Genomic DNA, 22,864 nt, shown 5'->3' on the forward strand with positions numbered 1-22,864 from the left:
TAGAGCATGATCCATGGATGTTATGTATTAGTTTACTAGGCACAAGTAAAATCTAATTTTTGTCTGGGCTATGAAGGCGGGGAGATCCTGTTTTCCATGTGGATGAATTCATTTATCATTAACTGAAATATTAACGTGAATGATTTCTAAGTAGGGATGCAATTTGACAAACGGGGACGGGGCGGGGTCGGGGCGGGGCGGGGACGGGGATGGGGACGGGGCGGGGACGGGAACGGGGACGGGGACGGGGTGGAGGACATGAAACGGGGATGAAGGCGGGGGTGGAGGATAAAATCCATCCCCGCCGCGGAGGCGGGGCGGGGGTGGAGGATAAAATTTTGAGGCGGGGCGGGGGTGGAAACCTTGTCCCCCGCCCCGCCCCACTGCCATCCCTACTAGTAACGTAGGGCTGGGGCTAATATACCACTACAAGAAAAATATGTAGATTAGCGACGGCCTCAATCCATCTAATCCATCATCAAACAGAGTGGAAGAGAGCTATGGTGGTGGGTGCGATATAAGTGAGGTGTTGCTGTAATTACAACAACCAAGTAGCTGGACGTATTAGGTGATGAAAATGGAAGGCAGTGATTGCACATCACTGTGTAATGCATACATAGGTGCATGGCAAGCAAGTGTTGGATATACATATGATATATAATGAAACATAATGGGATTAGCAGGAAAGTGATAATATTATGACAGAGGATGGCACAGCTGGGTGATGGGCAACTGGGGGTGAATGTGGGAGAGACTAGCATGGGTGTATATAAAGTGTAGATGCCAGTGGAGTGTAAAGAGGGCAATGGTGATATGTTGCAGGGAAATGTGAGGCTATTGATGAATGGGTTACAGAGCATGCATTGATTATGCACATGGTGTGATTTAGGTGGCTGCTGTGCAAAAGGGTGGAATTTAGATGAAAGTGCAACATGAGTGCTAAAATGGTGTGAGGGGCAGTAGTTGATGTGTGTTGATAGGTTGGAGGATATGAGTAGAGTATGCACAGGGTGTGGAGAAAGTGGATGCTATAACTACAAATATGGCATTGCAATAATGAATTAACACCATAAATCTACCTGAGAACCAAAGGCATCTAATATTGCAAGATTAATTAGAAAACAAACTCTTTGTAAAAAACACTGTGCTGTGAGTTGGTATGAGATGGAGTATGATGGGGGTGATGGTTGATGCAGTAATATATACAAATTGATGTATGTAATACAGTTGATGCATGTAGATTACTATACTAATATGCAGAAAATAACCTATATGACGCCTCTGATATGCAAAACAAATATATGTAATATATCTATTACGTACAAGCTAACACATGCAGTATATCTATCATGCATAAACTAGTATATGCGATGCAATGATCTAGGATGAACAAGGATGGTTTTTGCTACAGTAACCTCAACTGATCCCTCAAAACTCTCCCAGCCAACACTACATACCAGTCCAGTTGGCCATAAAAAAAAACTTGGAGTTTATTTAATCCACAGGAGGAACAAGTAATAATAATAAAAAAGAAATGGAAGAAAGCTATAGCATACAAAGAACAAGGAAATGAACAACAGTTCTCCATATCAGCCAACTCAAGTAAACAAAGCAATTCGTACAGAAGTTTCAAAGAAATTAAGATTCTGAGGAATAAGAAGGGGTGCGAGAACATGTTCTAAGCACTTAGAGCTTAGAATTTATTTAATAAGCAAGCATATCCTCATTTGAATCTTACCAGATTGTAGTGATAAAGGTACTTACTTGGCCCACCAGAGAAGGAAACCCTTCCTACGATTGATTTTCTTCTATGGCCGCAAAGCACTATAAAGTAAAGCCTTCATATTGAAAAGGAGACAACACTCCTTGTCCAGAAGCCAACGTTCCCAGATTTCTTTTTATGCCAGTTCAAACCATGGATAATGGAGACATTAACTGCAATTTTCATTTACATCATACTTACCATTTGCTTGACAGTTTATGCAGAAAAGACCACAAGAATTCAGCAGGGAAGATGACGATATCTGATTCATAGCACTTACGAGGATATCGATTCCATTTTCTGATTGTTTGCTCCCAGAAGAAAGAAGAGGGAAGAAATAATTTCACAGTGATGCCCCATAGATGACTATTTCCTTCAACAAAATTTTAGTATCCAACTGATAATGCTAACACCTTCGTGGCTACTCATGTATGGAAGTGAGAATTATACGTCTATGGCTAATGGCTTGCAGCATCCAAAGCAAATGTTTATCAAATGGGAATCGAAGCATGATCTGTAAGGCTTATGAAATATGGAGTAGCGACAATTCCTCTTACCAGGAACACCCTAGCCAAAGGCGATACCATTTGCAATAGCCTTTAGATAACCCATGATGCTTATGGTTTAGACTCAAGAAATGCTAAACATCTATGTATACATTAAAATCAACAAGAAAGAAGAAAGAAAAATTACTTGTAGGAAATATGTAATGAGGACCCAGTGGACCAGACGTCTGTAACAGGACATTTTACGAAATGACGCATGTAAGCGATTTAGCATGAACAAAATATCGTGCACAAAAGAACATGACATACCATCGAACATTCATTGAAGCAAGAAAATTCAAATGCAAATCAAGAAATTAGAATTTAGAAGGGAAAAACAGGCAACTCATAATTCATGAGAGAATCAAAAGGGAGAGAGAGAAATGCGATAGGATTGAATTGAAATACTATATGATGTGAACAAGCAATCGGAAATCAATGAAGATATCAAAATAAAAGAGGAAAATTAAAATGAAACAAGACGTTACTGAGATGTCGGGGATAATAAGCAAATAAAATGCTGTAAATGATGATGAATGAAAACTGATGCTAAAAAAAAAAACGAAGAAAAATCAAAGGCTGAAAGATGATCAAAAGGGAGAACCAAGAAATCAAACATGAGAGACGACCATAATCAATAGATAATGAAAATCGAGGAACTGAAACCAAAATATCAGTCTAATCCCGAAATAGAACTATAAATCCGATGTCAATAGAAAATTGAAACGAAGTAAACTATGGATTGGAATATGATAATAAAAAAGAAAATAAAATAAAATGTAGGAATGAAATCGTTCCTTTTGCTATTGCACGAAAGAAAGGTTGATGTTGCTATAAGCAACCCAACAAAAAAATGGAAAATCAAAAGTAAAGCAGAGAAAATAAAGGGGAAAGAGTAAATGACTGTAGAGATAAAAAAATGAAAGAGGGTTTTCTTACCTTGGTTTTGCAGGGAGTCTGAAGGACGAAGGAGAGGCTTCTTCCGTAAAGAGGGGAAGCTCTTACCGTAACTCGTGGCTATCACCAGGGGTTGGATTTCCTTTGTTCGATCGAAAAGGATCTGTAACTGCAGGTGCTTCGTAATCGATTACCGGATTGCTTGGGATTCCTGGGGCAGAGTCGACTCCCTTCAGTCGATTTGGAAGGAAACCAAAGAAAGAAGAAGCAGAGAAGAAGGACTGAAGCAGAGGGAAAAAAGGAGAAGAATGCAAGTGGAGGGGTGAAGAAGCGGTCGTGAATGAGAAGAGGGGGAAATGCTGGGGTGAAGAGCGATCTGCTGTAGGGTTTCCTTCAGAACCTAAAACGAAGAAAAGAAGACTGGAAAAAGGGGATCAAGAGGAATAGGGGAAGGATCGAGAAGAGTTAGAAGGGTGGAAATAGTGGTGTAGTACGATATACCTAGAAGAGGGGTGCGGGGGTGAAGAGGCAGTGAGGAGAAGTCGAGCCCTTCAGTTGTTTAAATAAGGGGGAGAGAAGGATCGAGAGAGTGGTGTTTGTTGGAGATGAACGGGAGAGAGAGAGAGAGCCGAATCAAAGATATCAACATTACGACAGGTTCAACAACCGTTGAAACCGACAAACAAGACAAAGAACACATAAGCCAAAAATAGACACAAAATACAGATAAAATCCGAGGCGATCGAGCGCTCCCGAGAGAGAGAGAGAGAGAGAGAGAGAGAGAGAGAGAGAGAGAGAGAGAGAGAGAGAGAGAGAGAGAGAGAGAGAGAGAGAGAGAGAGAGAGAGAGAGCATGATCGAGAGCTCCCGAGAGAGAGAGAGAGCTCGTGATCGGGAGAGAACGCAACGGAAAGCCGTTGCAGGATTTTCAATTTTTTCAAAAACAAGGCTCTCTTCAAAAATTTTCTCAAAAAAGGGTTTTTAAAACCATTTTTTGTATTTTTATTTTCTTTTTCTTTGTATTTTCTATTTTTTGATGTTTTTGAAATAAAAGCTTTAAAAACTAGAGATTTTTAAACTAATTTTGTGAAATATTTACAAAGGCATTGTCTCTTGAGGATTCAGGCTTTTATTTTTGGAACTTTTCTCAAAAAATGGGTTTGGATCCTATTCAGATAAAAAACTGGGTCAGAGATAAAACTTTGAGTCCGGATTCTAGCGAATCCAAGGAATGAATGAAATTTTGATTAAAAATTGACCCGATTACTTAGAAAACGGAAGTCAAGGGCAAAAAGAGATTTTTTTTTGGATTTTTGGGAAAATTGGGGTGTTCACAAATGCCCCTCTTTGCTGCTAAGTCGGTTGTAAGCCGAGCTTAGCGGCAAAGAAGACACGCCAAATTTTCTTAAAAAATGCCCCAGTCAGAAGGTCTGAACTGGGTGTGGAAGAATTTTTTTTGCAAAGCTTTATTCTTCAGGTTTTGTACCTTATCCTGAAAGGTTTTGGGAAGAGAATGAAATCCTCGTGAAGAAAATAATTTGGACAGAAGAAAATGAGGAAATAGTGATGGGATTTTGGGATGAGGATCACAACATGGTGAAAAGGAAAGGTTTTAAAGAAATTTATAGTTGAGACAAAGTAAGCTTTATTTGAAAAAGACTCAGGTTTAGCCTTTTAACCTGGATGAGACATTTTTGAAAAAAATACCTCGTGAGACAAGGTTCAAGCATAACCTTTATTTGAATGGATATACAAAGCATGAATTCCTTGATGGGGAAAACCATGATGGGACTGGGAGAAATACTTCGCCAAAACGAGGTAAGTCTCCTTAAAACAATGTCAGGTTGCATCAAAATGGATATTGAACATTCATTTCATTCTTGGATAACCAGAAAATTTTGCCAATAAGATGGAATTGTAATTGATTCAAATGCTTGAAAGTGTGCACGTATGTGCGAAAGATATTTCCTCTTTTTACCTAGAGTATTTCATCCAAAAACGAGGTTAACTCCCCAGATTTCAGAGTCAGATTCAAATTTTAAAGCTGTTGAGTTTCTTCAAGGAAGCTATCCATCTCCTTGACATGAATAGAGAAGAAATACTCTTATTTTCATTAAAGCAAGCAACAAAAAGATACTGTTGAAAGGATTTTGCATAAGAAAAGATGATTTCTGGCAATTTTGGCAGACTGATATCTGGGTGTTTTCCCATGATGATCTTTTGCACTCTTTTGAGTAACTGAGCTTTCTTGGGTTTTCGGTGAGAAGTTCATTACATCATCCTTTATTTTAGAGATGTCCTATTTTTTTCTTTTTTTTTTCGGAGAAGGGTACGTCACAAACTCCTCCATCCTGGAGATGCTCCAATCCTTCTTTTCTCAGGAATTATACTGATGATATTAGCTCATTAGTAAAAAAAAAAACTCTTGATGATAGCAGCAATCAAATATCTTTTAGGGTTTGTCGGGAGGTTCAGCGCAATCGCCTTCATCTTGGCGGTGATATGAATTTTCCCTGGAAGGATCCGTCACAAAACTCTTTCATCTCGGAGATGATCCGAATCTTCTATGGCTCCGAGGGTCTAGCTCGCATATTCGCCTTCAACTTAACGACAATTGAGAGATCCCCTTTGCGGATATTTGATTGTAGCTTAAATGAATGGGGTGATATGGATTAAGTGGATTCTTTTTATCGCTTAGGATATTTCCACTGCCTAATTGCCAGAAAGTCATCTTTAAACATGCGTCATAGCTATGATCAATATCGATTCGTTTTCAGCTTTTTCAACACCATTGAATATTTCTTTCGCTAATCATACCAAAGACATTTCTTACATCCTCTTGGTTGATCAACATAGAGAAGATTTGAATTTTACCCATTTTCGCGAAAAGCTTCACCTTTTTGGAAAGAATACTAGAGGTAATCTGAGGTGATTCTTTTGTGCAATAAGATATTGGTATCAACACATATTTTTAGCGAATTTGCAAAGTTTTCGAGAGTCCTTTTTGAAATAATCACTCAATATAGATTTTGATAGGACCTTGAGCAGAATTTTGGAAGAAAACATTGGTTTTATTAAGAATAACATTGGGTCAATATGGACTCAACCTAAGAGCCTCAAAGAATATTTAGGTCCGTAGGGATTCATCCTACAGACTGAATTTTTGAAAAATAAGGTTGGTTCAATAGGAATTCAACCTAAGAACCGTAAAAGAATATTGATCAGTAGAAATTCAATTTACCTATTGACTTTTTTAAAATAAATTTGGTTCAATAGAAATTCAACCTAAGAATCACAAAAGAATATAGATCAGTAGGAATTCAACCTACAGATTGACTTTTTGAAAAATGAATTTGATCCAATAAGAATTCAACCTGAGAATCGCAAAAGAATATAGATCAATAGGAATTCAAACTATAAATGGATTTTTTTGAAAAAAATAGATTTGGCTCAAATAGGAATTCTACCTGAGAACCGCAAAAGAATATAGATCAGTAGGAATTCAACCTACATATTGATTTTTTTGAAAAATGAAGTTGGTTCAATAGGAATTCAACCTGAGAACCACAAAAGAATATAAATCAGTAAGAATTCATCCTATAGATTGGATTTTTGAAAATGAGAATTTGGTTCAATAGGAATTCAACCTATGAACCGCAAAAGAATATAGATCAGTAGGAATTCAACCTACAGATGGATTTTTTGTAAAATAAATTTCATTCAATAGGAATTCAACCTAAGAACTGCAAAAGAATATGGATCAGTAGAAATTCAACCTACAGTTTGATTATTGGAAGAATGAATTTGGTTCAATAGGAATTCAACCTAAGAACCGCAAAAGAATATTTGTTTGGTAGGAATTCAACCTACAGACTGAAATTTTAAAAATGAATTTTGGTTCGATAGAAATTCAACCTAAGAACTGTAAAAGAATGTGGATCAGTAGGAATTCAACCTACAGATTGTATTTTTGAAGAATGAATTTCCGAAAAACCATGAAAGGTGTCCCTAGCTGCAAGGTCGAAGCTGAGTGTACTCGCTGGTAGGCAGTGGACCTCGAGGTTCTTACTAACTGGAGGCCTGCCAATGTGCGGTTGGTGATGGGGAGCTTTTTCCCTTGGCTTAGCCACCCACTCCCCCAAAAAAAAACCTTTTGGAGTTTACAATTAGGAATTGGCAAACCAGGTAGCTAATTCTGAAAGATTTATTTTTAATCAAGGACTGCATTGAAACAAAAAGTTTTTTAATGAAGACACAATAGGGGGGAAAATCCAGTTCCATCCAAAATAAATCCTACTATTCTTTCAACATTTTAGATCATGGTGCATGATTGTCTCATCTTGTTCAAACAGTAACATGCTAGTGTATCTGCAGTTAGTATGCAAAGTATCGAGCAGACAAGTAACTGGACCTGCATTAGCAGAAGATTTTATGCTAAAATAGAAAGAAGTATCATTCACGTCAACAAAGGATCATGATACTGAACTTTGGCAACCAAAACCCAATATTTTCTCTTCTTTGTGACCCTTTTAAAGGTAATCTTTGAATCATCTAGCTTTTTCTCTTCTCTCCTCCTTCCATGGGCAACCAAAACCCAATACTCAGCTGCGTAGTATAACAAATACAACTTCCTACAGGACGAACTCTCCAAGAGGTACGGGTATGCCATTGCCAAGTTCTATGATGAAAAGGCTTGTGGAAGAAGGGGACTACTTTGAAGAAATGAGTCGCAAACTTTCCCTAGAAGAGTCTCTTCCTGAACCAAGAGTTCCACTCAGGACGTGATCGGTCTTCATTCCTCTTTTTGCTTTTCCAATGACCTTTCTGGAATGGAATGCATAGGGCCCTTATAAGTTATAACTGACCCTTTTTCTTTCCAGTCAGGGGCGAGGGAGTTGTATGAGAAGCGATCAGAATGCCCTAAAGCGAGTGACCGAAAAGGGTTTTAGTCAGTTGGAAGTTGGTGGTAGCGGGAACTCCAGTGGATTCCCAAGTTGTGGAAGATAAGGAGGGGGGATGGATGTTGAAACTCTTGGGAGGAAGGAACCCCATCAATCCGGTGGAGGCCAAAGAAGGAACAAGGGGCTCTGCAGGCCCCTCCATCCAAAAATTCAGATCAATTGTGACCCCTTTAAAAAGTAATCTTAGAATCATCAAACTTTTTATGTACTCTCCTTCTTCCAATTGTTACCAGCACTCTTGGCTATCAAACCACTGAAAACCTTAAAACATAGTTGAAATTTGCATAATGCAGAAGCTTGGCATTCAAAGTTTGGTAATTTAGTTGTTCTGCACCAGAATCTGCTCAGTTTTTATCTACTGCTTCAGTTGTACAAAATGAAGCCTCAAAAGAATTAATATATGACCTTTAGCAGAAAAATGTGACGGATTTTGTTTGTCACAAATGTCCGTAGCTAATTAGCATTTTTCTTGTAGTGGCAGGGGCTCGACCCCTGCCAACCTACCGAGAAAAAGGGAGGTGGTAGGGGCTCAGCCCCTGCCAACCTGCCTGAACAAGAGGCAGGCAGGGGTCCCAGCCACCCTGCCGACCGTGGCACGAGCAGCCCCTCCCCTGGGAGCCCTCTACCTGACAGAAGAGGCAACGCAGGCGGCAGCCCTGTCGCCTGCTGGAAAAGAGAGGGGGCGGCAGAGGCTTGGCCCCTGACCCCTGTCGGCCCGCTTGAGCCAACTGACGGTAGGGTCTTGCCCCTGCCAACCCTTTATAAGAGGAACTCGGGCGACAGGAGCTGCCGAAAAAGAAAAAGGAAGGGGATGAAGGGACTGCCAAACACGGCAGAAGGGGGGTCGTTGGGGAGTCTGCCAGTCTTAGGGAGGAAGAAGACCTGGGAGATGGAGGGTGTACCTGGAAGGGGGCTCGCCGGATGTGGCTCGTCAGAAAACACAGATGGGGAGCAACGAAAGAGAGAACGGGAGAGGAAAGAGAGAGGAGGTCGTCGGGAGGTCGATGGGCGGCGGGAGTCGGGCGGGCGGGTGACTGATGAAACAGAAAGGGAAAAGGAGCTCGCATTAGGGATTTACGGGAAATTTATTGACGGATTAGCGACGATAATATTTTGTCGCAAACGCCATCGCAAATGTGCGATGGAGTAGCGATGGAAAATTTCTGTTGTTGAGCCATCGTGATTTTGCAACGAAGTTTGAGACAGAATTGTTCCGTCGCGAATCCATCGCTAATTCGAGACAAATTACCGATGAAATTTTTTCCGTCCCTAATTCCGCAAATAATTTGAATGTTAGCGACAGAAAAATTCCGTAGCAAATTTTCTTAGCTAATTAGAGTTTTTCTTGTAGTGTACCACTCATGCTGGGAGTGTCCAATCGAAAACTTATGTACCTTGTGAGGGACCATGATGTAAAATGAGACTCACAAGCCTCCTGCGAGCCTATCTTTTTCTTAGTGGTCCAGCCTATGAGCCTCTGCGTTTTTTACCGAACATGAGTTGATTCGAGTTGTTCGGTGCAGAATATCTGTGTACGCTTATGTTTAGTAGGTTACGCAATGCATTCTCCCATAGACATAAGCATGCTGCTCGAGCCCCTACTGTCACGTGAGTTCTGTTGTCTCATCTGTCTTTTGCTCCTGTTGGTGATGTTGGTTGGTATATGTCAATTCTTTTCTACTGTTCTTCAGTCTTAGGACGAAGTAAATATTGGATGGAACCATGAATGAATCTTTGAAGTAGGTATCGTAGGAATATCGGTTAGGACTACATCAAATCCTAAAGCTGGAAAAGTGGGATCTTGAACTATTTGACACTGTTGCTTGTGTTGGGTGCGAGCTATATGGCTGAGTTTGAATCTTTTGATCAAGGATGGACCCTTAAACCACTATTGTCACCTTGTTCAATGCATGGCTAGTCACTGGAATCAATAACCATGTTAGCCGAGGAATGCAGGGACCCTGACCAGCCTGTTTGGTTAATGTTTTGCTTGTTGCTATGGGCTTGGTTGACTGAGCTGCAGGTTGCTTTGGCGTGTTAGCTTGAGTCGACCAATTCAGCTTTAATCAATGGTAGTTGAAGTAGAAATATTGCGTTAATAGTGTCGATAAGACCCCCGAATTTGGGGTTCAAGCCAGTTCTGGGTCAACTTTCCAACCCAGTCGATTGCTTTTATTGCAAACTGTGGCTGCCCGCAAGGACTCTGCTCGTTTGGTAGGGGTTCACTTCACTTGTGAACACCACAAGTTGATGGGTTGGTGCTACTCCTATCAATGTCTCACATGCTGATGCACACACTGGTGTTGGCTTAATGAATGTGAGGTTTAGGACACTGTCTTCATGACCTTGGGGTTGGAGTAACTGTTGTCTGTTTTCCCTTTTACCCCACTTTAGGGTTGCTTTTGGCCAATGACCCATGTGGTGTTGTCCTCCTCGTGTAAAGTTTTTACCAAATTTTACGTTACCGTGTGGCTTGTTACCAGAAACCGTGAGTGGAACAGCGCCCTGGTCTGGTCTACTTGCGTTGATGAGGCGAGTACAGCAAAATGACCAAACCAAGAAAATGCATTCATGCGTTTTTTAAGTTAGCCAAACTGAAAAGAAGTAATAATAGTGGTCAGTGACTCAGTGATATCGTGTAGGACACACGAGCGATGCGGATTGTTGCAGGTTTTGTCTCCTCCTCTGTGGGAGTACGCTGCTTGGATTAGGAATTATTGTCTCTTTGCTTGCTCGAGGGTTTAGGGCTCTATCTGGTCTATCTTTCCTAGCCAGCTGTCGAATCGAACTCTCTGCTGGTACGTGGCTGCTACCGGTTCTGGTCTGTCTTTAGTCTCGCTCGCCGTTTCTTGAACGACCACCTTACTAAAATCACAGTTTTTGTTCCATGCAGGATGGTTCTAAGTGCATTAACCTTTTTTTTTTTTTTTTTTTTATTTTTAATGATCAAGCTGGGGGATTGAGCCCCCCCTCCTTTTCCGTAGACAAGCAGTGCTGGCGGCTATACAACCAGGCTGTTATTCAACTACTCATACCAGTGGGGTTTGAACTTGCAACTTCCCTAACTTGCATAAACTGCTCCTACCAAACAGACATTGATAAGTGCATAAACTTAAATGTGCATTTTTATGTTAATCCATTTTAGCTCTCGTTCCATATCTTCTTACATTTTAATCACATTGAAAACTTCTTAAAAATCGCTGTATCTCGGAATTTGCAGTTGTATCCATGTGATATAAGTGCATTGCCTGCTCCGAGGCTCTGATTGATTGTATAGGTTCTCAGCCAAAATCTTTTCATGCTAACCTAGTTAACATGGTCTCTGTTTGCATTCAAAAGCAAGATCTTTACAGGATCCAAGATTGTTTACAAATTACAGTCGGGCTTTAATTTCATTTAACTTAGTTCGGCCGTCCGGGTCAGCTCATGCATAGCATGATTACTTGCCTACAAACCTATTCTGCGTCGGTTTAGAATCAGGTGCAATCACATTTCAACAAAGAAATATCAGTTTTAAAATATTGCAATTTTATTGAGATATACTTAAAAAAAGACAAGACACTGTGATTCATGATATTTTCAAAACATTTTTTATGTTCCCTTGTGACGTACTTTGTGCAGTTGTGTTTAGAGTCTGTTTTGTGATGTAAGTATTGAGTCACTTGTAACTTTCTTTGGGCTACCCTTGTACTTTGGTTCATATTGATCAATACCCTGAAGGGTTAACCTTTAGATCTGAACTGTAAGATATCCTCGGGCAAAATAGTGAATGAATGCAATTGCGTTGAGTTTTCTTTGTTTACCCTCGTTGTGATTACTTCCTAGTGATTGTAATTCCTCTTTCTCTCTTCTCTTTCGCTCTCTTGTACTTTTTATACTCAATGTTTCCACAACGGCAAGCGAGCGACCAGATAGGCTTGCGGCAGTAAGAAAATGATCGTCATGTTGCACTGGCCTGTTGAAGAAATAGGCCCGTGACAAGTAGTACCAGAGTTTATTCTCGAGCTGGGGAAGGGACTCCGGAGTCGGTGTCGAGAGACTCGTCAACAAGCTGCGATTTGTGAGCAAGACATCGTGACGCCCCAATACAACTTGCGTAGTACCAACAGTAAGGCAGTTGGCTAGACCGAGAAGATAGGTTTACCTCAGGGCCATGAGCAGATGGCCGAGACTGTTAATAGACAGGTGGCTGATGTGACTTCGCATGATGAAGCGATTTCACGCGCATTGGAGTCATTCAGAGGACTGGATGATGAGGTAACAAGCCTGCGAGAGCAGATGAACTTGCTGATGGGGCAGGTTACATCGCTGACTACAATAATAACCACCCTGTAGACTGAAGTTGGAGAGCTTCAGTTGAAGAACCGCACGTTACAACAGACAATGACCCTAAATGGTGGAAGTGGCAATAAGTCATCAAGGATAGATATGACAAGGCCGACAAAGTTCAATGGTTTCAGAGACAGCAAGCTCATTGAGAATTTTCTGTTCCAGATGGAAGACTATCTGGATATTCAGAATGTACTCGCTGAGGACCTCAAAGTGAAGGTTGCAGCAACCCTGCTCGATGGGGATGCTATAGCTTGGTGGAGAAGAAAATGTAGCGACATGGAAAGAGGTCATTGCATCATTGATACTTTTGAGGCCTTCAAAACTGAGCTACGAAACTACTTTATGCCGTAGAATGTACAACGTCAAGCATATCAGATGGTGTCAGAATTGAAACACATTGGAACCTTGATAGATTACATCAGGACGTTCCAAAAGCTTATGTTGGAGGTGCCCAATATGCCAGATGAAGACAGACTCAACTGCTTTATTATGAGACTACGACCGTGGGCACAGTCTGAAGTGGAAAGGAGCAACGCCAAATCTTTAAAAGATGCATATATGATGACCGAGTGCTTAGTGGATACTCAGTGCAAGACCTTCACTGCATCGACCAAGGTCGAGAAGAAGCTGGACCACGAAGGCAAGAAAGATGATCAACGCAACAACAAGGGTGAGGCGTCTACCCAACACCACTTTGACAAGAAGCAGAATTTTAAAAAATACTACAACGAAAACAAAGGTCGGGTTGTGACTTGTTGGTTCTGTGGTGATAGGCATATCGCAAGGCAATGTCCAAAGCGACTCATGAAGGACGATGGGCATGCCAATGTAGTGCAAGTAGAGAGTAGTTATACCGAGGTCATGCAACCAAGGATGGGGGCCATGCAGACTATAAATGCGGTCAAAAGCTGTACAGTGGAAAACATACCGGTCAGCAAAGAACTCATGTACTTAGAAGTCATTATAAATGGAAAGTCTACTATGACAATTATAGACTCCGGGGCAACACATAACTTCGTCTCGCGGGACGAGGTAGAGCGGTTGGGCTTAAAGCCTGGGCCAAAGCAGAAGACCATCATAATGGTGAACTCTGTGGTCAAGCCCATCCTTGATGAATTAAGGGATGTGACTATCCAAATTGGGAGTTGGGTAGGCAAAACGAACTTCTCATTGGTGTGCCTGTACGATTTTCGGATGATTCTAGGTATAGAGTTTATTCACAACCATAATGTAATGATGCTGCCCAAGGTGAACTCATTGATAATTATGTGGTCAGACTTGTCGCACATGGTGCAGTGCCTCACTCTTGGAGGTAAGAATTCAATGCTATCTTCGATGCAATTGAAGAAGGGTGTCAAGCAGGAAGAGCAGACATTCTTAGTTGCTGTACGCACTGAAGAAGGGAAGGTTGAAGCAATAGTGTTGCCGACCCTTGCCCCACTGTTGGTAGAGTTTCAAGAAGTGATGCCCTCGAAACTGCCGAAGCGTCTGCCGCCAAGATGTGAGGTCGACCATAGGATTGAGTTGACCTCAGGAGAAAAGCCCCCTGCTATGATCCCTTATCACATGAGACCAACTAAATTGAAAGAGCTGCACAGGCAACTGAATGAGATATTAGAAGCATGCATCATTCGTCCCTCAAAAGCACCATTTGTCGCCCCTGTGCTCTTTTGAGGTGAAACATGATGGCTTCAAATGGTTATTTATGGATTATCGTGCATTAAACAAGGTCACGGTAAAGAACAAGTATCTGTTGCAACTGATAGCGGACTTCTTCGATCAGTTAGGCAGTGCCCGAGTCTTTTCAAAGTTGGGTTTGCGATCGGGTTACTGGCATGTGAGGATTGCAGATGGTGATGAGCCAAAGATAACTTGTGTCACTCGCTATGGTGCCTATGAATTTTTGGTGATGCCATTCGGGTTGACGAATGCTCCGGCCACATTCACGACATTGATAAATAAGATTTTTTACCCTTACTTAGACAAGTTTGTGGTAGTCTTGATGACTTCGTGATCTATAGCAGCAACATGAATGATCATATTGGGCACTTGTGAATAGTGTTTGAGGTGCTGAAGGAGAATGACCTCTATGGCAAGCGTGAGAAGTGTCTCTTTGGACAGGAGGAGATTAGCTTCCTTGGCTAAGTTGTGGGTCGTTGTTTGCTGCGCATGGGCAAACAAAAGATAATAGCCATCCAAGAATGGTGTCCACCAACTAAAGTATCAGAGTTGTAGTCATTTTTTGGCTTGGCAAATTACTATCAACGGTTTATCAAAGTCTACTCTCTCATTGTTGCGTTCCTCACGGATTTGCTAAAGAAAAATCAGGTATGACTCTAGACAAGAGCGTGCCAAGATGCCTTCGATGGCTTGAAAGCCTTGGTGAGGAAACCTGTGTTGTGATTGCCAGACCACAGAAGACCCTTTCAAGTCCATACAGATGCTTTAGACTTTACAATTGGCAGAGTTATAATGCAGAAAAGACATCCGATTACTTACGAGAGTCGAAAGTTAAAGGATGCTCAGATGTGCTACACGGTGCATAAACGTGAGATGACAGCCATCATGCACTACCTCAAGACCTGACGACACTATCTTCTGGGTGCCCAGTTCGTCATCAAGACTGACAATGTCGCCATGAGCTATTTTCAAACGCAGAAGAAGCTGACGCCCATGCAAGCTCGATGGCAAATATTTCTGGCGGAGTTCGACTTTGCATTAGAGTATAAGGTGGGAAAGACCAATATTGTTGTTGATGCCTTGAGTCGCAAGGCGAAACTGGCGGCTGCGCGTGCGGAGCCTTTCGAAGTTCACTTGAAGGATGCGCTGCTTGATCGCATCTGCGAAGGTATGCAACAAGACACAACGACGCAACACCTTGTCTCTCTTGCGCAAGTGAGAAAAACTTGACGATTTTGGCTACGTGATGGCCTCCTTGTGAGAAAGGGAGGACGTGTCTTCGTGCTACGGTGGGGAAGCCTCCGTCGTGAACTGCTTAAGGAGTGTCATGATACATTATGGGCCGGTCATCCAGGTCTGGAGCAAACCTTAACACTTCTTGAGCGCGGCTACTACTGGCCGTAGATGAGGGACAATATGGAGGGGTATGTGCGAACATGCCTCATTTGCCAGCAAGATAAGGGGATCAATCAGAAGACTGCTAGCCTCCTTGAGCCTCTACCTATTCCAAAACATCCTTGAGAAGGCATTTCCATGGACTTCATTGTTAGTCTGCCGGAGGTAGATGACTTTAGCTCCATCTTGACGGTGGTAGATTGTTTATCTAAATATGCCACCTTCATCCTATCTTCGAAGGAGTGCCCCACAGAGAAGACTGTGTAGTTGTTCATGAAGCATGTTGTGAAGCACTGGGGTGTACCAAGAAGCATTGTGAGCGATCGTGATACTCGCTTCATGGGTAAATTCTGGCGTGAAGTATTTTGACTATTCGGCTCCGATCTACTGTTTTCAACAAGTTTTCACCTACAGACAAATGGGCAGACATAATGCATCAACGAACTGTTGGAGCAGTATCTCATGCACTTTTTCAGTGCCAATCAGAAAGGTTGGGTGAAACTCCTAGACGTGACCCAATTATGTTATAATCTTTAGAAGAGTGAGTCTTCTGGCCACAACCTGTTCGAGATAGCCACAGAGCAGCAACCGTTGACTCCACATACTCTAGCCGCACAGGAGAAGGGAAGGTCATCCTTTGCCTATCAGTTTGTTGGAGTCTGACACGAGCAAACCGAACTGGCGATTACGTTTCTGCACAAAGCGGCTAAGAAAATGAAGAAATGGGTGGATAAACATTGTCGGCTTGCTGAGTTCCGTGTTAGAGACCAAGTGTTGGTGAAGCGTTATCCTGATTGCATAGGCATCTTTCGTGGATGACACCACGCATTGATCAGGAAGTATGAGAGACCATTCACCATCACCAAGAGAGTGGGCAAGCTGGTGTACAAGCTGGAGCTGCCCTCAGACTTTAAGGTGCACTGAGTGTTTCACGTGTGCAACCTAAAACCGTTATATGCAGATGAGGGGGATCTAGAACGTAGCGTGCCACAACGTTCTCCTATTATGCAGAGGGCTCCGACAACACAACGAACTGAGAAACATCTCAACAAGATCTTTCGTCACAAGGTCAACTACTTGGGCGAAGCGAAGAAGTATTTTGTGCAGTAGGAGGCAGCAGAACTGACGTGGGAGCCATCATTCTGGATGAAGAGCCGCTACCCAAATGAAGTCAGGGCTTACCATGAAGTAGATGGCGCCGATGGTGGTGCATGATTTAAAGGGGGGAGCATGTTCCCTTGTGACCTACTTTATACAGTTGGGTCTAGAGTCCGTTTTGCTTTGGTTGAGGCATTATGTAAGTATTGAGTCATTTGTAACTTTCTTCGGGCCATCCTTGTACCTTGGTTCAAGTTGATCAATATATACCTTGAAGGGTTAGCCCATAGATCTGAACTATAAGATGCCCTCGGGCAAAACAGTGAATGACTGCAAATGCATTGAGCTTTCTTTGTTCACCCTCGTTGTGATTACTTTCAAATGATTGTAATTCCTCTTCCTCTCTTCTCTTTCGCTCTCTTACACTCTTTATACTTAAACCAAATAGGCTTGCAGCAGTAAGAACAGGACCATCGCATTGCACTGGCATGAAGTTCGTGCCACCCTATTTCCTTATTTGTATCACAAAAGTAAAAGCATTTTCAATCTTTTTTTATGTTTTTATATATTTTATTGATTTTTTAAAATTTATAGGCACTCACATTTCCTCGTGATGCCCCTTCTTTACTACATAAATTGCAATAATTAAAAAATTTTGCTTGCCAACAAAATCTGGCGAAGCTGGTTATATGTTCTCCCCCGAAGAGGGCAATTAGCTACATCTTGTGTTCGGGGGGTCCCAATGAGCACCACGTATTTAAGCATGTGCGTCTCGTATCCCCATGTTTGTCAGCATTAATTAGCGTTGGAATTTGATGCGATTGCAAAGACTTAAGTACCCTCTCCTCCATTGGTGCAAAAAAAAATGACGATTCTAGAAAAGAAGTGGTTGTAAAGACTTAAGTGCCCCGAAGATGATTATTTAAGACCCAGTCTCTGCACTGCAGGATTATCCAAGAAAGAAATCTCTCCTAGAGGAGGCCATGAACATCAACCCTCTCACTCTCTTTCCCTTCTCTTTTTGCTTATATGCACATCCAGCAGAAGATCCTACATTGCTCCATCAAGCACTGACTGACCTGCACATTGACTGTTGTGGAGCCTGATTCAGAGTTTTTACCCTTACAGGAGGAGGGTTTGGGGGCTCCTCCCAGCGTGGGTAGCATCATTCAACTAAATGAGTTGTGAATCCTGATTCAGAGTTTTTACCCTTACAGAAGGGGGGGTCTGAGGGCTCCTCCCAGTGTGGGTAGCATCATTCAACTTGATGAGTTGTGGAGCTTGATTCAGAATTTTTGCCCTTACAGGAGGAGGGTTTGGGGGCTCCTCCCAGCGTGGATAACATCATTCAACTTGATGATTTGTGGAGCTTGATTTAAAGTTTTTGCCCTTACACGGGGGGGGGGGGGGGGGTGGTGGTGGTGGTTGGGGGCTCCTCTCAGCGTGGGTAGCATCGTTCAACTTGATGAGTTGTGGAGCCTGATTCATAGTTTTTGCCCTTATAGGAGGGGGTTTGGGGGCTCCTCCTATCGTGGGTAGCATCATTCAACTTGATGAGTTGTGGAGCCTGATTTAGAGTTTTCGCACTTACAAATGGGGGGTCCGAGGGCTCTCCTGCGGCGTGGGTCCCGCTGCGCGGTCAGCGGGCGGGGGTCCAGTGGAAGCCGCCCCTGGCGGGGGGGCTCGGGGGGCAACACCCCTCAGACCAATTTTTTTGGGGCCTTGTATAAATTTTTTATTTTCTTTCCCTCTTTTAACTATTGAGAAAGGGCAATAAAGCGTTTTGTTTAATCGTAAGGCTCATGTTTCCTTTGGTTGTTTCTTGCTCGAGGTTTTCGTAACACCCCTTCCTACAAATTTTCTATTTTTCTATTTTTGTATTTTTCTCACAATTTTTTCAATGACTCTGCTATAACGATTTTTAGTGTTGTCGGGTCTCCAACGAGCCCCATAACAATTTATAGTGTTGTACAGTCTTACAACAACGATTTGTAGTATTGTCGGGCCTTCCTACAACGATTTTTAGTATTTTTGGGTCTCCAACGAGCACCACAACGATTTATAGTGTTGTCCGGTCTTCCAACAATGATTTGTAGTATTGTCAGGCCTTTCTACAATGATTTGTATTGTTTTCGGGTCTCCAACGGGCCCCACAACGATTTATAGTGTTATCTGGCCTTCCAACAACAATTTGTAGTATTTTCGGGCCTTTCTACAACGATTTGTAGTATTTTTGGGTCACCAATAAGCCCCAAAACGATTTATAGTGTTATCCGGTTTTCCAACAACGATTTATAGTGCCTTCCGCAAATCACTATAGTGATTTGTAGTGTTTTTGGTTCTCCATCGAGCCCCACAGCGATTTATAGTGTTGTTGGATTTCACTATAGCGATTTGTAGTGTCTTTCACAAATCACTATAGCGATTTGTAGTGTTATTCAGTAAGCAAATCGCTACCCAAATTAGGACTAACTTGTGAGGGCCATATCTCCTTAACCGGAGGTCATATTCTAAATCCGTAAAAAATGGTGTCTTTGTTATTGAGTCTAGTTTATTTCTGTAAATTTTCAGCGATTTCTATTTTCATTTCGTTCTTCATTTTAACTAAAAATCAGACCCCTATTATTCTATATTCTGCAACTCAAATAACACAGAATAATAGAGGTCTGGTTTATAGTTAAAATGGAGAATAAAATGATCATAAAAATTGCTAAAATTTGACAAAAATAAAATAGACTCAATAACAAAGACACCACTTTTCACGGATTTGGAATATGACCTTTGGTTAGTGAGATATGACCCTGACAAGTTGGTCCTTATTCGGGTAGCGATTTACTGTGATTTGTTTACTGAATAACACTACAAATCGCTATAGTGATTTGTGGAAGACACTACAAATTGCTATAGTGAGATCCAACAACACTATAAATTGCTGTAATGCACGATGAAGATCCAAAAATACTACAAATCGTGATAGTGATTTGCGAAAGACACTACAAATCGCTGTTGGAAGACCGAATAACACTATAAATCGCTGTGAGGCTCGTTGGAGACCAAAAAATACTATAAATCGCTGTAGGAAGGCCCGATAATACTACAAATCGCTGTTAAAAGATCAGAAAACACTATAAATCACTGTGGGGCTCGTTGGAGACCCCAAAACACTACAAATAGCTATAGTGATTTGCGGAAGACACTACAAATTGCTGTTGAAAAGCCGGATAACACTATAAATCGCTCTGGGGCTCGTTGGAGACCCGAAAACACTACAAATCGCTATAGGAAAGCCCGACAATACTATAAATCACTGTTGGAAGCCTGAATAACACTATAAATCGTTGTGAGGCTTGTTGAAGACCCCAAAATACTACAAATCGTTGTAGGAAGGCCCGACAATACTATAATCGCTATTGTAAGACCGGACAACACTATAAATCGCTGTGGAGCTCGTTAGAGACCCGACAACACTAAAAATAACTGTAGCGGAGTCATTGAAAAAATTGTGGGAAAGAAATAGAAAAAGAAAAATAGAAAAATTGTGGGAAGGGGTGTTACGAAAACCTCGAGCAAGAAACAACCGAAGGAAACATGAGCCCCACGATTAAACAAAACACTTTATTGCACTTTTTCGATAGTTAAAAGAGGGAAAGAAAATAAAAAAATTATACAGGAACCCAAAAAAAATTGGTCTGAGGGGCGCTGCTCCCCGAGCCCCTCGCCCGCTGACCGCATCGGGGGAGAACCCCCAGACCCCACTCTTGTAATGGCAAAAACTTTAAATCATGCTCCACAACTCATCACGTTGAATGATGCTACCCACGCTGGTTGGAGCCCCCAAACCCCCTCCTGTAAGGGCAAAAACTATGAATCAGGCTCCAAAACTCATCAAGTTGAACGATGCTACAGTCAGTGTGCAAATCAATAGGTGTTTGATGGAGCAATGTAGGATCGTCTGCTAGATGTGCATAGAAGTAGAAAGAGAATGGAGAGAGAGTGAGAGGGTTGATATTCATGGCCTTCTCTAGGGGGAGCTCTTTGCCTCCCTTGATTTCTTCTCTACAGATAGAGAGAGAGAGAGAGAGAGAAAGAGAGAGAGAGAGAGTTTTACGAAGAAGGAAAAAGAAGAAAATGACGATGAAAAGTTCAGACAAACATTTTTTATGGCTCAGGTTCGTTTCGTCGGATGACCATCGGATCGCCGGCTCACCGTCAGATCGTTGGCTAAGGTTCATTTCGCTTTGTAGACTTTGAAGAGTCAATATCATCCTCGACTTTTTGGATGAAGGACATGTTTGTCCTTTTTTTGAACCGTTTATTTTTCTTTTTTGAATGAAGGATATTTTTGTCATTTTCTCAAACTATCCTTTTATGACAAAAATAGCAAGAAAGGGTACTTAAGTCTTTGCAACTGCACCTACACGGGAATACAAACCCCATGTGCTTATATACGTGGTTCTTTTTGGGACTTCCGAACATAGACGTGGGATTCAATGAATCATCCTGGGCGAACATACACCACCCTCCCAAAATCTGGACACATCGATCACGAGGAGAGCAGGCAGATAAAGGTAAAGCGTTACATGTAAAATATTGATTCCGGTCTGGCATCTGTCCCATCTAGTGGGACCCACTGACTGACTGGTTTTTATATGCAAATTTAAACAGGCTTCATGCCCTCTCTGTTAATCTTTTACGTAGCTTTGTGAAACACAGATTTACATGATCCATGATCCGGTCTGCATTATGAGATTAGATATCTTGCCATGTTCCGTCCTAACCGATACGAGGTGAACCGAATCGATAGAGCCATTTTATTACCAAATAAAGTAATAAAACGGAAGGGTCATGACCTCACTCACCGGAAAAGCTCAGTTGCCAGACTCCTCTGCCAAAGTAGATAGGTTCGGTGAATCTCTGACGGTACCGGTACGGCCTAGGGAGGAGAGCTATCTATAAATAAGGGCAGCCTTTGCTCAAACCCCGCCATCCAACCCTTCTAACCCTCTCAACTCGAACAGAGAAAGAAAGTGGGAGAAGAAAGAAAACCGAGCCGAGGCAAATGGGTGACGCACGTGTGAAGCTCTTTGGCACGTGGGCGAGCGCCTACTGCCACAGAGTGCAGCTGGCTCTGAAACTGAAGGGCGTCGGGTTCGAATACGTGGAGGAGGACTTGGCCAACAAGAGCCCTCTCCTGCTGCAGCACAACCCGGTTCACCAGAAAGTCCCGGTTCTCTTGCATGACGAGAAACCGGTGGCCGAGTCGGTGGTGATCCTCGAATACATCGAGGAGACGTGGAAAGAAAACCCCATCCTGCCAGAAGCCCCCTACGATCGAGCCACTGCTCGTTTTTGGGTTCACTTTGCAGAAGAGAAGGTATGTAATTAAGCTTATTAGTGTCGTCAGGTATGCCCGGCCTGCTGGCTTAAACTTTGCCGAAGTTGGTGTATATGGGCTTGCTTGCCTTGTTGTATTTGTTTTGCTTTTAGAGCGTTATTAGTTTTGAAGTAATAACTGGAACTAAACCAAAGTTTTGTACATCTTAGCTTGGGCCAGCAGTCGGAAAGGTCTTCCAGACCACCGGAGAGGAGCAAAAAGCGGCCATCGAGCAAGTCTCCGAGTACCTGAAACTGGTGGAGTTGGAGCTGAAGGAAGGGAGCTTCAAGGGGAGGAGGTTCTTCGGTGGGGACGAGATCGGGATTCTGGACATCGTTCTGGGTTGTGGGTCCTACTGGCTCAGCGTGTTCGAGGAGGTGGCGGGTGTGAGCCTGGCTGACGTGGCAGCGTTCCCTTGCTTCAACGCCTGGTTGAGGGAGTTCGAGGAACTGCCGGAGGTGAAGGCGGCGATCCCTGCGCAGGAGAAGCTGTTGGAGTACGCCAGAAGCGTGCGACACATGATGGCCATTCCGACGGCAACCACCACCACCGCCAATGACTCGACCACCGCTTAGGATTTTATATGTTAGATCGCATCCTTTTCTTTTCTTTTTTTCCTACTGAATGAATGAGTCTGCAAGTGACTTTCTCTGCATGCATCATTGTTGATCTTGTGTTAAGAATTAATTTAGACATGCAACCCTTGGTCAGTTACCTTCCTGTTTCTAGTCAAATCGTCTACCTTGTGATATCAATAATTTATATTTTGTAACGTTGGTACGTCCTAACCACTTTATCCTCTTAACCTATGCTACAAAGAC

The 22,864-nt window shown here is 42.3% G+C and overlaps 1 protein-coding gene across 1 annotated transcript; it reads left to right on the forward strand.

The window, feature by feature from the left end:
* Positions 1-21,728: 21,728 nt before the first annotated feature.
* LOC149819579 (glutathione transferase GST 23-like) lies at positions 21,729-22,653 on the forward strand. Its single transcript, XM_089983246.1, has 2 exons — positions 21,729-22,043; positions 22,214-22,653. The coding sequence occupies exons 1-2, from the start codon at positions 21,729-21,731 to the stop codon at positions 22,616-22,618; spliced, it is 720 nt and encodes a 239-aa protein (XP_089839372.1). The 3' UTR covers positions 22,619-22,653.
* Positions 22,654-22,864: the final 211 nt, after the last annotated feature.

This window comes from Nuphar pumila, chromosome 12, assembly GCF_984573655.1.
Source record: "Nuphar pumila chromosome 12, dmNupPumi1.hap1.1, whole genome shotgun sequence".
In the NCBI taxonomy this organism is placed as follows: Eukaryota; Viridiplantae; Streptophyta; class Magnoliopsida; order Nymphaeales; family Nymphaeaceae; genus Nuphar; species Nuphar pumila.

Excerpts from the sequence above, each read along its gene's own strand:
- LOC149819579 (XM_089983246.1), top strand. The coding sequence starts at position 21,729 with ATGGGTGACGCACGTGTGAAGCTCTTTGGCACGTGGGCGAGCGCCTAC. Across the intron at positions 22,044-22,213 it reads TTCACTTTGCAGAAGAGAAG|CTTGGGCCAGCAGTCGGAAA; the intron begins GTATGTAATTAA and ends TGTACATCTTAG.